This window comes from Sitophilus oryzae, unplaced genomic scaffold, assembly GCF_002938485.1.
Source record: "Sitophilus oryzae breed Bouriz unplaced genomic scaffold, Soryzae_2.0 scaffold_1576_pilon_pilon, whole genome shotgun sequence".
NCBI lineage: Eukaryota > Metazoa > Arthropoda > Insecta > Coleoptera > Curculionidae > Sitophilus > Sitophilus oryzae.
Window position 1 is genome coordinate 14374834 of NW_022146254.1, and position 18858 is coordinate 14393691.

Here is an 18858-nt window from a genome sequence, read left to right on the forward strand (position 1 = left end):
TAATCCTCTTTATACTTTTCCAAATTTCCATACCGTTTTAGAGAAAATTAAAAAAGACATGAAAATATGATTGAATTTTTGTTTTTTTAATAAAATATGCCTTTTTTAGCTCAATTGATTTGCCATAAAATTTTCATTCAAAAAATACAAAGTCATAATCTATACCAGGTGAGTTTTAAGATATGACTATTTCTTAATTTTTTTGCAAAAAAATCTAAATATTCCTGTAAACTAAAAAATTTAATGTGCAAATTATTAATAATGAAGCGTTAATAGAACCAATGTAACTAATTGGAGATTTTCTTTTATTTACTTCGATTATCATAGACTAATTAAAGAAAGAAAATTAAATAGAATGTTTGACATTATAGTTGTTTGTCTATTTTATTTGTATCTGAGAATAGATATATGTTTTGTGGTAAATATAGTATTATTGTGGTTTATTTTAATTTTATCAAATTCGGAATATTTACCCGCTTGGATACTTTATCACCACTCTGTAAATGCACAAAAAGCAAGAGATAAAAATTATTAGAAAAAAAAAACAAGAAATTCTTTACATCCTTTAATAGATTAATTCAGTTGGTGAAGTAGTGCCGTTAGTACTTGTATATACTTAGTTTATAATAATATAACTGTAATTTTTATTTAATCATGATGAAACGTAATGTTGTTTTGTTTGGGCTCATGATAGGCTGTAATCTCATCATGGCAGAAGAATTGTTATTGAGTTCCGCGCATGATATGCGTACAGGTAAAGTACATATTAAATTATTACAAAAAATTATTTTTTAATTTACTGACATTAGAACAAATGTGGATCCTGTAGAGAACATAATATAGGTCTTTAATAATTTGTAATGGTGATGATAAAGCAAAGCAAGAATTTCCATTAACATACAAACTGGATAAAATTTTCTCATATTTATGTCAGCATGAGAAAAAACAATATGGCAATATTATTATATAACTTGGTAATATTTGAGGGGTAGTTTCATCTCGTTGGAATTTGACTTTCGAAAAATCCGTTTGAAAAAAATAAGCTTTTTACGTCAAGCAGTTTAAGCAGAATCGTGGTTAGACAATTACCAAACTTTTTGGAACACCCTGTATGATTTTTTAAAAAATTTCAAAATATGTAAAAAAACAAAATAAATTATGCGTTTCCAAGTGTTTTCCCGAAAGACTAACCGTTTTTTAAATAACAAATATTGCATTATTTGAGGGGCGTTTTCACCCTCTTGAAATATGAGATTCGAGAAACCCCTCCTTATCGAACCTCTATACCTCACAGTCAATCCATTTGCCAAAAATCAGCTTTAAACGTCGAGCAGAATCGTGATTACTCGATGGTCATATTTTATGAAACACCCTGTATAATTTTTTTAAAAATCTTAAAATATGTAAAACATCAAAATAAAATATACGTGTTTAAGAGTTTTTCCGAAAAACTCATCGGTTCTTAAATAAAAAGTATTCTAATATTTGAGGGGTGATTTCACCCCCTTAGAATTCGAGTTTCGAAAAATCCCTTCTTATCGAACCTCTACACCCTAAAGTCAATCCGTTTCACAAAAATCAGCTTTTTACGTCAAGCGCTCTAAACTTTAATCTAAGATCCTGATTAATCAATCAATGACCAGATTTTTCGAAACACCCTGTATACATTTTTAAAAAATCTTAAAATATGTAAAAACTCAAAATAAAATATACGTGTTTAAGCGTTTTTTCGGAAACTTGACCGTTTTTTAAATAAAAAATATTGTAATATTTGATATTGGTTTCACCCCCTTGGAACTGGAATTTCGAAAAATCCCTTCTTATCGAACCTCTACACCCTATAATCAACCTGTATGTCAAAATTGAGCTTCTCACGTTGAGTGGTTTGAGCAGGATCGTGATTAATTAGTGAGTCAGTCACTTAAGGATTTTATATATTAGTATAGATACCAAATCTTGTTTTTTTAATCTAAAAAAATAAAACAATTATAGGCCACTTTTGAGACGCACCCTGTATAGCTGGTAAATGAACCTATAAATTAAAAACGCATGTTTTGCGCTTTGACAAACTGCAATTCGTGCGTGCACATATTTTAAAACACGACAGACCGACAGTACTCTGAAAAAAATGCCATAGCTTTAGTACCGGAGGTACTACGACGACATTTTTTCGTCGTTTTCTAAACGGGTTAGGTACTTTCAAAGGCTCGGAAAGGAAAAGTAATGGTTTTGGTGTCCCCCAAAGGTAAACGTGTTCTATTAGCTCCTCTTCTTGATGCTTTTTCAAGATGATCTTATTGCTTTTGAGAAAAGCTCGTTGGGACTTTTAATCACTAACTTACAATGTCGGGTATAAGATGAAAAAGAGAGATATATAAAATATAATGTCTATACATTTGTGGCGGGAAACAGAAATTTAAAAAATAAAATTCACAGATCTCGCACCTAGCGCAAGCATTCTATGTATTGAAATTACCTGACATGACATTTAAGTTTTCATTTGTTCCTATGTGATGTGAGTTAATCTCTCCTAATATAACAAATTCATTACCTATTATACTATGTTTATGTTTATTTATTATGTTTATGTTTATCCAATATAACAAATAATGTTTATTAAAAATATAAGATAAAGTGAGCTTCAGACGTGATAGCGATCCGATAAAAATATTGTTGCATTCTGCAATTATTACTGATTTTTTATTACTTTAGTACCTACTTTTATCAAGGCTCTTTTATTGTATAGAATTTGCTGTAGTACCGTATGATCGAAAAAAAATGGCGTCCAGTTGGCTGGGAAATGACGATCGATGACAGTCCCCATATAATCTATACTAATATATAAAATCCTTAAGTGACTGACATACTGATTAATCACGATCCTGCTCAAACCACTCAACGTAAGAAGCTCAATTTTGGCATACAGGTTGAGAGGTTCGATAAGAAGGGATTTTTCGAAATTCGAGTTAGGGGGTGAAACCACCCCTCAAATATTACAATATTTTTTATTTAAAAACCGGTGAGTTTTTCGGAAAAACTCTTAAACACGTATATTTTATTTTGTTGTTTTACATATTTTAAGATTTTTTATAAATTTATACAGGGTGTTTCATAAAATATGACCATTGAGTAATCACGATTCTGCTTAAACTGCTTGACGTCTTTTTTGGTAAACGGATTGACTGTGGGGTGTAGAGGTTCGATAAGGAGGGGTTTCTCGAATCTCAAATTCCAAGAGGGTGAAAACACCCCTCAAATATTACAATATTTGTTATTTAAAAAACGGTTAATCTTTCGGGAAAACGCTTTGACAAGCATATTTTATTTGGTTTTTTACATATTTTAAATTTTTTTAAAAAATCATACAGGGTTTTCCAAAAAGTTGGGTAATTTCTTAACCACTATTCTGCTGAAATTGCTTGACGTAAAAAGCTTATTTTTGGCAAACGGATTTTTCGAAAGTCAAATTCCAACGAGATGAAACTACCCCTCAAATATTACCAAGTTATATAATAATCTCGTCATATTGTTTTTTCTCATGCTGACATAAATGTGAGAACATTTTATCCAATTCGACGCGAAAGAAGTCGCTGGTACACACTAGTTTTACATATAAAATGACAGCGATCTTCATTTCATAGCAATCGCTGACGCCGTTTTTATACGGTATTACTAATAGTTGTTAATAATTTAATTTGATTTGTTTTTCTGCGTTCGATATACAGCTTTTACTTTGTTTATTTTCTGATTTCAGCGAAATCTTTTCCTCCTTTTGATTTATATCGTTAGATTTTGTGATTTTTTTTCAAGTACGCTTTTGCTGACTTTCTCGTCCGATTTTCTTTTCTTTTTCAAATTTTCTGCATTTTTATGTTTTGAAATATTTAAACCGAACAACCAATGAATGGTCGCCATAACAGTTTAATTTCAAATAAAACAAAAATTTTGACAAAAATAACTTACTTCACCTCATTGTTCGAACTTAGCCGGGTTAGCTAGTACTTTTATATAAAAAGAGTAAAAAGGGCTTAAGTTGGTTTCCAGGTTGGTTTATTTTGAAAATTTAGTACTGAAAAAGAACGAAGAAATATATTTTTAAAGCCTATCTGCTTTGGTTTTAGTAAGTCCACAAAAACGTAAATAACCACATGAGCTTAAAAAACTCGCGTTTCAAAGTCTAACTTAGAAATTATGTGTTTAATTTAATTTATGGGTATAGATTTAAAGAACAAATTATATTTTCCATACCTTGCCACTTTATTTGTCATTTTCTAAGCTACACACATGAAATAAATTACCTTTTCATCAATGTAGAACGCCATTAATCAGTTAGAAAAGATTAATTTTAGATTGGTAGCTAGTAAAAATAAATTTGTTTAATGTTTTGTACGTTTTCAGTTGTGACTTCTTTAAGGATGGAACGAATATCTTTGGATTGGGTCCAAAAAAATAAAATAGACGAGAGACTTAAACAGTAACAAAGATAAATTTAAAAACTATAGACTAAACCTAAATTAAAAAATCAAAATTAAATTAACTAAATTTATTTTTCGTTGGCTTCATAAATTAAAATAACGTTACTAGGTATGTGCTTGTAATAAAATAATTCAGAAAGAAAAAGAAACAAACACTATATTTGGGGCGCTTTCGGCGCTTTGATGTAAAATCTTTTTTTGGTCTACACATAACGCTTTACTTTACGTTTTGTCTGTCAGTTAAAACGGAAGACCATCTAGAAAAATAACGGAAATTTTCTAAAGGTTAAAACGACCATCAAATCAAACGACATCTCAAATATTACCAAGTTATATAATAATATCGTCATATTGTTTTTTCCCATGCTGACATAAATGTGAGAAAATTTTATCCAGTTTGTATGTTAATGGAAATTCTTGCTTTGCTTTATCCATTACAAATTATTAATTCGACGCGAACGAAGTCGCGGGTACACGCTAGTTTATAATATAACCTTATAATTTTTCTGTTCCAGTTTTAACCCCTTGCGAAGATAATAACGACTGTGACGGTCTCCAAAGTGCGGTTTGTGTGGAAAATCTTTGTTACTGCAACGGTAGTCACATTTGTATTGACAAAACAAGTGTCACGGTGACCAAAATTGGGGAAAGTTGCAGTAGTGATAGCGACTGCAATATCGAACACTCGGTGTGCAAGGAGGAGCAGTGCAGTTGCATCAAGGGCAAAGTAGTGTCGGAGGATAAGAGGAGGTGTTTAACAAGTAAGTCAACTTATAATTACACTGTATATTCATATCCAGGCTGTTGCAGGGTAAAAAATGAACGGTCAAATTTCAGAGGTTTATAAATTTAAAAAAAAGATTTATATATTTTAAAAAAATAGTTATTTGTGTAACTAGAGCAAAAAGGACATAAACGCAACAAATATGCGTTTTGCACATGTTGCACACAACATTTTTCCTACGATTGAATTGAAATTCTTATTTAAATGTTTATTAAAATTTTTTTACAGCAATTCACAGAATAATATTACCAAAACGATGCATGAAAGGTGTAGTTTATGATTCGAGAAAAAAACATTTTTTTGAAATAGATTTCTGTGTCTGGGAACACTCTTTCCTTTTTTAACCTTTCTATAATTAGTGTTAGCTTTTGACAAGTTTTATGTCAATTTTTAGTAAATGATGTATAGAGATTGACCTCGCCAAAATTATCACCTATTGTCATTCCCCAGCCGTTTTTAATGTCGTTTTTTATTTGGATCACATTGTATATCTTGGGTATCCTGATTTTGTATGTACAGGGGGTCCCATTTTAGTTGAAATCATATGAGGATATGAGGATGCGGTTTGCACAAACCTGTCCCACTTTTTTGTCAAATGGAATATTTTGTAAACAAAATTTTCATAGCCCTCTTCGTTTCTGAGCTACATACATACATACATACATAGATACAGGGTCTATATACTGAGCTACGGGTATACTGAGCTGCAGGGTCTTTTTGAAGGGTCTTGAATATTTACAATACCGGGTGCGTACTAAAACTTTTTATTTTTTCACTTAAAAAAACGAGATTTGGTGTGTTAGTATATGACATAAATTAGGATTGAATCACTTCCTGTTTCACCGGGAATGGCCACAACTTTTGATTTTTAAACGGCACCCTCGGTATTTTTTTACTTTATTCGATAGAAAATAACACTTTGAATAGAATGGCATATCATATGTCAACTTTTGACATTTTTGCATATGGTTTATTTGAAACTATAACTTGCAGTTCGAAACGAAAATTTGACTCGAAATACCAAGTGTGTGGTATCAAATTATTCGTAAAAAAATGCTTTTTCCAAATATGCTAATGAGCCACCCTCGTTCCATTTGAAAAAATTGAGATATCATTGAAAATACGATTTGGCCATTTTCTAATCGGCCAGGACAAGACACTACAAATATTAGACGATCAAATCAGTACAAGCTCGATAGTTCGACACCAGAAAAATGAAACTATCGTCGAATTAATGAATGTGTCGAATAACTGGATTAGCTGTGTAATGATTCTACATAACGCAATTTGCACGAACTTAAATGAGGTTATACAACAAAGCATACATACATATTATTAGTAGTGGGAACTATCGAATGAATACTATCGAAACATTCGATAGTTGCAATTCATTCGAATAATTCGATAGTTAGTAAGAAAACATTCGTTGAAAACTATTCGAATAAAAATTATCGAATAGATCCGTCATCTGCCTTGAAATATTGTATTCTAGTAATTCGGCAGCAAAAACCATTCATTTATAAAATTCATTCATTCATAAAATTCATTCATTTATAAAATTAATTCATTTATAAAATTCATTCATTTATAAAATTCATTCATTTATAAAATTCATTCATTTATAAAATTCATTCATTTATAAAATTCATTCATTTATAAAATTCATTCATTTATGAAATTCATTTATTCGTCAGGATCGATTATAATAAAATATTAACTGAATTTTAGTTGTCGCCCGGCGACGTAGGTTTTTTTCCGAGAAAGCGGTCGGTGGCAATGCTATGAAAGAAGCCGGCATCTTTGATTTTTTGCGGATTCATATATAGATAAGGACACATTATTTTTTTTATTGAGGTGCTAGTTATTTACACAGAAAATACATTATGAAGGGCGCTGTTGCCATATTTTTGTATTAGTTGATATTAGCAAAGAATATTATTGTTTGGCTTTAGTTAGTTAGGGATAGTATGTCTATATATTCTGCATTTTTTTTATTAATTTTTTATTAATATTCTGTTGTTACACTGCAATAATACTTGTTATTTTGGATGTAGGAAAATTATTTTTAATGTTTTTAAGCAAAGACTGGTTTAATAAATAATAATAACAGTAATAATTTGTTATACCTATTAACAACAAAATTTAAAATCATTTAATAGAAATATTTTTTTTAAGTAGTAGCAAAATATAAACAACAAATTAGATGTCAAAATTATTTATATTAGATCCTATTTAAAAATAATATAGTCTCTAATTTTTTTGGCAACGTTGGTTTATTAAATAATAATAATTACAGAACTAATTTGTTATATTAACAACAAATTTTAAAATCATGAAATATAAACATTTATTAATTTTCTAAGCAAGCGGTGTAATGGAAGGAAAATATAAATAAAAAATTAGAAATCAAAATTATTTATATTAGGTGCTTTATATTACTATTTAAAATTATATTTACTTTTACTGGCATTTACTTTAAAAATAAATGAAATATTTCTTCGCAAAAAACTACATGTAAGAGAATTAGCATAAACAAAATACAAACATCGTTAACTTTTTTTTTAAATTGGCACGTGTAAAATTTTCATTTTAATTTTCTCACCCCATAGTTTGAGTTCGATAACCATTTATTTAACCACATTACTTAAATATAATTATTAAGTTCCAACTAATTCATAGGTATTATTAAAACATCTAAAATACAAATATGTATTTTTAAAATTAATTGTAAGTTCATCTCATCTCTCTTAAAAATTGCTACTTCCCAAAATTTCCCATTAAAAAATAGACCATATACCATATAAAATTAAATAATTGAAAGATCGGACTACGGAAAACCACACAAATTATCGAAAAAATTTTGACCACCTGCACATGCACACAATCGTCAATAAATAAAATTAAAAAATAACTACTATTTTAGTATTTTAACTATTTTAATAAACGCAAAAATAGCACAGTATTTATACGGCGAAGTTATAAAAATTTGGAAGAACCAATAATGCACTGACGCATACAAAAATCAAACGAATACTAAATTTCATTTATCAAAAGCATTCGATAGTCGTGGCTCAACGATAACCATTTAGTCGCACGGCGAGGTTGTCACATATGCTTTAGTTTACAAATGAATGAATGATTTTATTCGAATAAAACCATTCGATAGTTGAAATCATTCATTCATTAACTATTCGATAGTCTAATTCATTCGATAGTTCCCATCGCTACATATTATATAGTTGTACAGGGTGGGTCAAATTCGACGCTTTTAAACGGAAACACCCTTTTCTATAGGAAATAGACAAAAACTAATATCGGTGTCTGGAGCTCAATTTTTGTCAAAAACATGGTGGTGAAAACCGCATATCGATATCTGTTACCGTTTCGGAGTTACGGGGTGTTTTTCAAAATATGCATTTTTAAAATCGCTGTAACTTTTTGCTATGGAAAATTTTGTATTTTTATGAAAACATTTCCAAAGCAGCTTTTTACGTAGAATTTAATAGTTTAAGTATAATTTTTTTAAAATTAATAATTTAAGAATTATCAACAGAAAATTTGATTTCTTATATGAGACACCCTGTATATTTTTAATTTATTGAAAAGAATTTAAAATTACCTTCCCAAAAATATAACACACTTGATATTTTGCTCGATTCCTCTTCGAGATATAGAGTATATAAAGATTCGCCCGCTTTAATTAAGTAGGCTTTGAACGGCACCAGTTGTAATGCAAAAAAATTCTAGCTGTGAGAATCAATTAACACGAAAATAATATTTGCTATGAGAGATGCAGAATTTTCTAACAATTTAAAATATATTTAACCAACATCAACACATTTAAACTATATCTAATAACAATACAAATAAATAGCAAACCAAGACATGAGATTTTGCTACAGGTGTTCGATATATCGACCGTTTTCTGTTATGGACAGACGGGGCCGTTTTTGAACATTTCTCGCGGAATTCATTAACTCAGTAGAGGTGAAAGATACCCTCTCATAACTGCTAAGTATTTCTAATTCTTGTCTAGATTATACGGAAGAATAAGGAACCTTTATTCTTCCGCAAATATATCCATAGGATTAGATCCATGGGCACTAAGTCAGGCGGCCTCGACGGCCAACGGCTGGGATCTTGGTTAGCTATTCAATTATTCTTGAAATTGGCTGCAAAAATTTGCTGATAATTTCAGTGTTCTGAGGCGGTGCGTCGTCTTGCTGGAAAAATATGTTTTCGAGTTCCATTAAGGGCATATCATCAATAAGGGGTCCAAAGCCTACTAGTTAAAAGTGGCGAACGTTTAAATATTCTGTATTTCGAAGGGGATAATAACAAAATATCAAGTGTGCTATATTTTTGGAAAGGTAATTTTAAATTCTTTCCAGTTAATTAAAAATATAGAGGGTGTCCCAAATAAAAAATAATTTTTTCTGTTGATATCTCTTAAATTATTAGTTTACAAAAAATTATACTTAAACCATTAAATTTTAGGTAAAAAGGTGATTAGGAAATGTTTTCATAGAAATACAAAAGTTTCCATAGCAAAAAAGTTACAGCGATTTGTTAAAAATGCACATTTTTGAAAAACACCCCGTAACTCCGAAACGGTAACAGATATTGATGTGCGGTTTTCACCATCATGTTTTTGTTGAAAATTGAGCTCCAGACATTGATATTAGTTTTCGTCTATCTCATATAGAAAAGGGTGTTTCCATTTAAAAGCGTCGAATTTGACCCACCCTGTACATACGACACATATTATAACATATATCTAGTCCTTTATTAAGAAAGTGTCAATTTTACTTTGCGTTTTTCCATGTTTATGGAATAAATGGTGGGCCGAGGAACTTGTTAACTGTCAAATTCTTAATAATTTGACAGATAACAATTAATTTACCCTTGAATTTATTACATATCAGCAGTTTGTTCAATATAAATGTATAGTCAACGCAAAATCACAATATCACACCACAACGTTGTTATAGATTAAAGTGAATTAATATATATATATAATTTATTTTTCGGCGAATTATTCCAACAGACATCACGCATAATAATAGGTAATCAAAAGGAACACAACGCAATCAGTTTTCCAGTTTTGCCGATCGCTTTTCGCTTACCCTTATACCATATGATAAAAAAACAGCGTCCAGTTGGCTTGGAAATCAACTTCGATGACATTTCCCATATAATTTTACATATAAAATGGCAGCGATCTTCACTGCCATCGCTGACGCATTTTTTTTTTGTAATGGTGTGAAACATAGCGGTGTAATACTGATTAGGTATTGAATGTAGGAATGACAAGAAAAAACGCGATTGGTCATATATGCATGCAAGAATTAAAAAATATTTTAGATTTTTTATGTGAATTCGAATGATATTATTTATCATTTAATTAGCAGTAGATTTTGAGTCGAGAGAAGAAGAACAGTAGAATAATTTGCAAAGCAGTAGATCTATTGCTAAAACAGTAGGTATGGCAACACTGAACACTGATTGCTTGCGTTTTATATTTTTTTATATTTTTGTCGAACTACAGGGTTTAGTCCCGATTCGGAAAAACGTCGAACTAGTGGGCGTGTTGAATTATCGAACGTCGAACTATCGAGCATGCACTGTAAGTGAGAATGTCAAAAGTTGACATATGATATGTTATTCTATTCAGAATGTCATTTTCTATAGAATAAAGTAAAAAAATACCGAGGGTGTTATTTAAAAATCAAAAGTTGTCGTCATTTCCGGTGAAACAGGAAGTGACCAGAAACAATTGAATACGTCAATCAATCCTAATTTTTGTCATATACTAACATACCAAATCTCGTTTTTTTACCTGAAAAAATAAAAAAGTTATAGGGGTGAGCCACTTTTGAGACGCACCCGGTATATACATATTCATTACGATCGAGATCATGACTGGCATCAAGATCATTTAATGATCTTGTCATGTCTAAAAGTGTCGCATAATCCATTACAGAATAAACTCTCCTCAGATTTTTAAATGTACAAGAACCATTAGCGACCTAATCTAAACGATTAATAAAATTATTTTTTTAAACATATGTATCTGATTAAGGAATCTTCAAACTGGACGCACTAGTTCATTTTATAATAAATTTCTTATATGGAAATTTAAAAATTGTTGTATAATTGATGAAATTATAATCTCTACAATATTTATATCGAATTGTATTAGAGTTCTTTGTCAACAAGAAAACATATTTTATCGAGAAAAAATAAAGCCATCTATCTCTGACATCGTTTCAATATGGAATGGATAAATTAAGTTAATTAAGTTATTAAAACAATTTCAGAATTATATTATGAAGATATTTTCACTGAAATGTATTCAAGCGCCTCAATTATTTCTTCTTGCTTTCCAAATTATGAAACTGAAGATTCCTAGATCGCCTATCTCCACCAGAAATTTCTAATAAGTCTTACAATAAAAAAACGTCTAAATAGTTCCGAGAAAATATAGACGTCGCGATGGTTCTTCGTTTCGAAATTCTTTTATTTAAAATTCAAAATAGGAACTTGGACAATATATAATTGAAATATTCGGATTGTTTTGTATTCCTTGTGATATCTATTTCCTAAGAACGCGTTTGTGTGAATAAACGAAACAGATTACAAAACTTTTTTGGGTATTTTCATGTAAATTATTAAAATTTGCCTATAAAATATTAGCTTAGTCAATTTGGACCTCAGAGGATTGATACAGAGTATAGAAAAACCTTACTGTACAGGGTGTCCCATTTTAGTTGAAATCATACGGTATCTCCGTTATTAGTGAAGATAAAAGGGTGGGGTTTGCATACTTGACATTTTTTACAGCACAATATCAGCTGAATCCCCAGCGGGAAATTTAAATTCCAGTTAGTCAGCCCGTTGCCGAATATGTCCATGGTTGGGAACAATGAATTTAAAAAATGCGCCGCTCTCAAATTGGTATCATATACAGGGTGTCCCACTTAAGATGGATACAAGCCAATATCTTTTTTTTAAGCGTTTGTTAAGCGATCTTTTTCATTTTTGGCAGGAGGTTGTATGGCTATAAGACGTACATTTTGCCCAGGGTAAGAAATGCGATACCTCATAGACGTACGTTTTAATGGGGTTTGATATTTTTCGAGTCAAGAGTAAACTACCCTTAGGACAGTATTTATTTCAAATCTGATAAATTATATTGAATCCCCCTTACCTAAGATACTTAAGTTCTAATTTTGATAAATACTGATACAAGGTGCGTCATTAAAATAAGACATTTTTATTTTTATTATTATTTTTTTAAGTACCTACTTACGACGCCACTGGATAAACATCTGGTTTATTATCAATAACCAATTATCAATTAATAATCGCTTTTTGTTATGGTGGTTCGACTCTGTATCTCCAGTAGTTTCCGAGATACCCATAGAGATCGTCGGAAACTCACCTTGTATAATAATAACATGGTTTGATATAAATCCATTCAAAAATAAGAAATAACTAGACGATGTTTTAAACAGTTTAACACCGTGGATTATAACCAAAAGGCGGACCGTCAGAATAGTTGTCCAGTCACTGCGTATTGCCCTCCAGTTTTACGATTTTAGTTTTGAAAATATATTTTTTTACTATATTGTAATTAATAATGTTAGGCAATGATTAAAACTAAATATTCTTGTGTAACCTTTGAGGAATAGCTAATTTAATCTTCCATTGGTAACTGTTTTCTAAACGCACTGTTTTTGATTTTTTTTATATCAGTTTAATATAGTGGTATTACATTACACTCTATTACAAATTAATTATATTTATTAAAAGTAATGATTTCAGTTAACGTCTCCTTTTTGCTGCCAGGGCTAATCTGGACGGGCCTACTTTGTTTCCGCGGAGTCCGAACCGCGGTCCTCGGCTATGTCATGGTCAGTGGCCTACCGACTTAGGAAGTGTCTAAATTAACTCTTACTCACGAGATATCCGATCTCATCCGGCCTCGAACCGGAGCGGCGTGAATGAGCAGTGTGTATCAATAGATTTTACACTTTTCCCTCGGACAACAGCAAGATACAGAGTTTAGAACCGGTCACCCGTCCATCCACCAGTATCGCCTTACATCGCTTAACTTCGGTGTTCTAATGAGAACCGGTGTTTCAACGTAGCTAGGCCGTTGCCCTAATAATATTTATTCATACTTCATGTTTAATTATGTTACTGAAGCCGCCACAACGTTTGACCTTGACTGATTCATGCTATTTCACGAAATAGTACGATACATATAAGCCCGTGTTATAAAAATTGGTTCCCACGTTTCTAGAAATAAATCAAGACGTGCCGTGATTGGTTGTTTGTTTTTTATGGTTAAACTCGGTCCATTTTGTTGTATTTTGGGAATTTCGAAGCACGAATGGAAAAAAATATTAAAACAACTACTACTATGCGACGGAGCTGTTCGCCGGTGAGCAATGGGTCGTAAGCTAGTGAAAATTAAATTGTGATACGCTTACGTCTTTATAATATACTGGGCGCCACTCAGTTTTCCATTTACTTTCGAAAACTTCTAAGTTAAGAACTGAGAAATCAACTCAGAATATAGGTATTACTTATTTTAGGAATTACACAAATGAAACGCTGAGATAAACTAATAACTAAGTATAATTAATAATTAAATGTTAAGTAGAATAAAATAAGACAATATAAGACAAAATAAGACAAATAACAATATTTTGTTTTTCCTCGTATAATAGACAGATAAAACCTTTAATTTAAAAATACGCTAAAAAGTTTAATAATTGGCTACACATTGCTCAAAGAGTCATCAAAATCAGTTGATATATTGAATTTCAAAATACATGAAAATTTTAAATTGTCTGTTTTTTGTTCAAAAATATCAATTTTTCAATTGGATACAAGTTGCCATTCTTCTTCGAGAATCCATGCCATCTGAGGCGCCACGGCGCACAGTGGTTTCGGCAATGGAAACACCCCCCAAAAAAGGGGGTGTTAAATCGGGTTTAAATTATCCTATCTTACATCGAGTTAGTTGAAAGACAATATAATAATATTACTTTTTTAATTTAATTACTAGTTTTCAATTTACAACATCTTCTTTTTGATAGTTTTCTTAATATACGAAACGCGCAAAAATAAAGCGAAAACAAATAATATTTTACCCTTTGCCCTTCTTTTAACTCCTAAAAATCGGTATTACCCAGGAATTGTTTTGTTTATCCATGGGCGTTAAGAGTAAAAATCATTTTGCCAAAATATACCGTGCCTTTGATGCAGTTTAGTTTGAATCTATTTCTAATAAAATTACTTTACTTTTTACTTTAATCAGACTAGAACAAAAAAGCTTTACCGAGCTTTGGTCTCGGATTAATTTGACTAAAAAAAGCAACTGTTAAAGTAGTGATTTTATAAGTTTTATCGCCACATTCGGCCACATTTGTTAAATATTTAAAATAAAAGATAAACAGTGTGGGAAAAAATGAAAACTACATTCTTCAATATAATTTACTTTTTTTGTCACTTAAAATTATATAAATATCATTATATTGTATAAGATTTAAATGTTATAAATTATAATAATTTGAACCACAGTAACTAAACTGAGCATCAATTGAAGGCGTAAAGTGCAAATTTTTGCATTAAGATTAACTTAAGGAATTTTGAATTTGCCAGCCAGATTCTAAAACATTGTTTTATCGACTATCAAACCGTTCTTTGCAGTTTTTTTCAATTATTGGTCAGGACCCATAATACAGGGTAAAACAAAAATGCGCGCATTTTTAACAAAATTTTAAGTGAGCCTCATTTTGTGGAGGGATGGAGGAGATCCATTTTTTGTGGATATTTTGAAGGAGGTGTTTTATTCCTCGGGACGTTTATGAGTTTTTTTGGCTATCGCTCTCCATTGCGATGTTTTCGATATTCTTATGATTGTCGGTAGAGTTTTAATACTAATAATTTTATCTCATTGTGAAATGAGTTATACAGGGCGTTAAAAATTTATCTAGCTGGTATATTTAAATTATATGAACAGGTTTTATTATGTATCTTGGCATAACAAAACAAGCATTTAACATTTTATCATTAACGATACAGTATAATCACTTAGTATAATCATTAGTTAATACGCATAATACTCAAAAATACAATATATTAATTTCATAATCAGATAAATTAAAAAAAAAAGGAAAACATCGCAATAGAGAGCGATACCCAAAAAAACTCAAAAACGTCCCGAGGTATAAAACAGCTCTTTTAAAATAACCACAAATAATGGAAATCCTCCATCCCCCCACAAAATGGAGGTCACTTAAAATTTTGTAAAAAATGCACGCATTTTTGTTATACCCTGTATTATGGATATTGGCCAATAATTCGATAAAAAAGCGTTTCAGAATCTGGCTAGCAATTCAAAACGCCTTCAATAGTTCAGAAAATACAAGATGTTCAACTTGATGCAAAAATTTTCACGTTACGTTTCAATTGGTGCTCAGTTTACTTTTAAATAAATTTATTAAACCATGTTATTTAATGTATTTTATTAAGCTGAATCGAATAAAATCCGTCCCAATGCGATTGGATTAACGGTTTAGGAAATATAGGTTTTTTTCGTTATATTATCAGTTTTACACCACTGTGCGGCGCCACCCTATAAATTGCCTTTGTAAAATTGTTATTGCATTCTACATTCGTTCAATCTTTAAGGACCTATAAATAGAAAATCAGTTTGTTTAACATTATTTATTGATATTCCTGCAATAAAGTAGATCATACCCTTTAAATTGTGTTGGTAATTGCTTGTTCTTAATTTTAATGACCTATGAACCAGTAATGGATTGCAATAAAATTATTCATTACACTGTTTGTTTATTTTTCGACACAGTTTGATTATAAGCTGTGAATAATCATAAATAAAATTTAAGTCTCCGTTTTTAAATTATGTTATTTTATCTTTAATTTTTAGTTTATATCAAGTGTTTTGAATTAAGGATATTATATTACTATATTACTATTATATTGCTATACGCTACTAGCGGCATACTACCGTCATTGTTACCGGTTTCCCGTTCAAAATATTCTAATAAAGTTGCGATGAGTTTTTATACGGCTATTAAGCTATCTTGTACACTTCGCACTAAAAGAACAATGTTCGACTGCAAGGTCTGCTGTAAACATTTTCAAGCTTAAAGAATGACAAAATGATGATAATGACATTTTAGATTTCAAAAAATGACGTTCAGCAGATCGCAACTCTTCTCAAATTTAATCATCTTTGTATCTCTTCTGGTTTAATAATCTCTCTGTAATGTGGATTTTTAAATGAGACATCATGTATATATGGAAAGATTGTCGATATTTTCAGAAGTCGTTGAAAACTACTTTAACTATGAAAATATTCAAAGTACCTAACAACTTTAAATCTTACTCTTAACTATAAACGATCTATTTTTAGACCAGTTAGCACTACCTATTTTATAGACCAAAACAGTCTTTCGAGTTTTGAAGTTTCATTTTATCTAACGCCATTAGGTCTACCTGCAGCGGGGAGACGTAAAATAAGTCATAAAATAAGCAGGTGCAATGAGCTAAACGATTTAAACATTTTGCTGTAACCATAAAATACCTTTCAAAGTAGAAGCTTTTTTGGTTAGTTGAGTTTGTAAATAGGGTGTATATCAAATTTATATGCTTTAAAACTAAATAAATGACTTATTTTAGGTATAGGAATATGTATAGTCAAAGAGTAACGAATTCACTAGTGAACTAAAAAAAGGGAGTTTCCATTTGAAAAAAATGATTATTGATAATTTTTTAATTGCTCAATTCCATCACAGCTACGGTCAATATTATATGACATTCAAACAATTTAATTTTTGAAATAAATAGCCACATGTCTTCTCTTTATGACACAGTGGCTGTGGTAATCAATAAATTTGTCGTTTAGGCTATACCGATTTTTTTGACAGGCAGTTTTTTTCCTCCAAAAATTTTAAATATTTTTTTTCTCAAAAACGGTTAATATTAGATATAGAGTGTTTGGCGTCAAAATTCATAAACTTTTACAGAGAATTTAAATATGTAGGAACATGTATAGCCAAAAAGTAACGAACTGAAAAGCTTTTTCACTAGTGAAATAAAAAAAGTTTTCCATTCGGAAAAAATTATGATAATCTTTTAAAACATTCAAACAATTTAATTTTTGAAGTGGATAGCCACATGCCTTCTCCTTATGTCACAATAAGTTAAACAAGCTAAATTTGACGTTTAGGCTATACACATTTTTTTGACAGGCAGTTTTTTAAATATTTTTTTTCTCAGAAACAGTTAATGTTGGGTAAGAGTGTTTAATATCAAAATTCATAAAATTTTGAAGAGAATTTAAGTATGTAATAAAAAGTGGGGACACCCATTTAAAATAAGAAAGTTGCTGTTAACTTCCGGTATTTCCGGAAGTGCCGTCATAATGAAAATAGTTTTTTAATCGATAGATCTCATAGTGAAACAGTGATGTGCAAAAAATATCTGATCTAGTTATTGTAGATTTCTTGAAACGTCTTAAGCATGCTCAGCCTGGGACACCCTACATAAAACGCTAAGTACCTTGCGGTTATTAAATTGTATTGAAAAAAATTCTCAACAGTGGCACCGCCCGTTCTTATATATTGGTTATACAGGGTGGTCCGAACTGTATTCCGGAAACTTCGGCATCATATTCTGCAGATAATAATAAGTAATAAAGTTCGAATAAATATATGTCCTAGAATATATTCAATGCACCCTGTATCTCCAAATATTTTTGGAGATACAGGGTGCAGAAATTTCATTTTTATTTCTATTTTTTTCATATAATTTCTGAAGTAACGTCAATATTTGAATGAAAATTGGTGTCTGGGAGTTTTTTGACATGAGAAATTTGATTCTGATATCAATATGACTCATACTTGTAGAGGGCGCCACCTAAATATTATTTAACTGGTTTAAAGAGTAATAACTTTTCGTCCGTACCTGTATAAAACATCTGAGTGAAAAATATACATTTACGACGTCTTTTACGTAAAAAAAGTCTCTTGGTAAAAATCGCCACGAGTAATGGTTCTCGAGAAATTTGGAATCGAAATTATCAATACCGGTCATCATTGACATACATTAAACGTGTTGACTAAATAGTTATTAGACTGAAATCATAAATTTGAAATATTTTTGTGCCAGAAGTTCAACAGAAACTGTTTTATCATCATTTTTTCTCAGAAAAATTTATGATTAATTTAAAAAAATAAAAATTTCCCAAATTTATTAGTTCAGTCAAATAATTCTCTACTTAACGTGTTTATTTTTTGTCAATAATGGCATGTATTGACTATTTCCATTCTAAATATCTTTAAAACGGTTGCTTCTAGCGATTTTAACCAAATTAAATTTTTTAAGTAAAAAGTTACGGAAATGTAAATTTTTTCACTCAGTAGTTTTATACAGGAACGGACGAACAGTAATTACTTTTCATAACAAAACACATGTAGGTGGCGCCCCCTACAAATATTAATCATATTGACATCAAAATCAAATATCTCATGTGAAAAAACTCCCAGACACCAGTTT

At 30.4% G+C, this 18858-nt stretch overlaps 1 protein-coding gene across 1 annotated transcript in view; it reads left to right on the plus strand.

The window, feature by feature from the left end:
- Positions 1-556: 556 nt before the first annotated feature.
- Positions 557-18858, plus strand: part of LOC115879180 (fibrillin-1-like) — a 34501-nt gene continuing 16199 nt past the window's right edge. Inside the window, exons 1-2 of the mRNA XM_030895872.1 lie at positions 557-754; positions 4991-5314. Coding sequence (XP_030751732.1) covers positions 655-754; positions 4991-5314 — 424 coding nt within the window. The 5' untranslated portion in view covers positions 557-654. The remainder of the gene's footprint in view (positions 755-4990; positions 5315-18858) is intronic.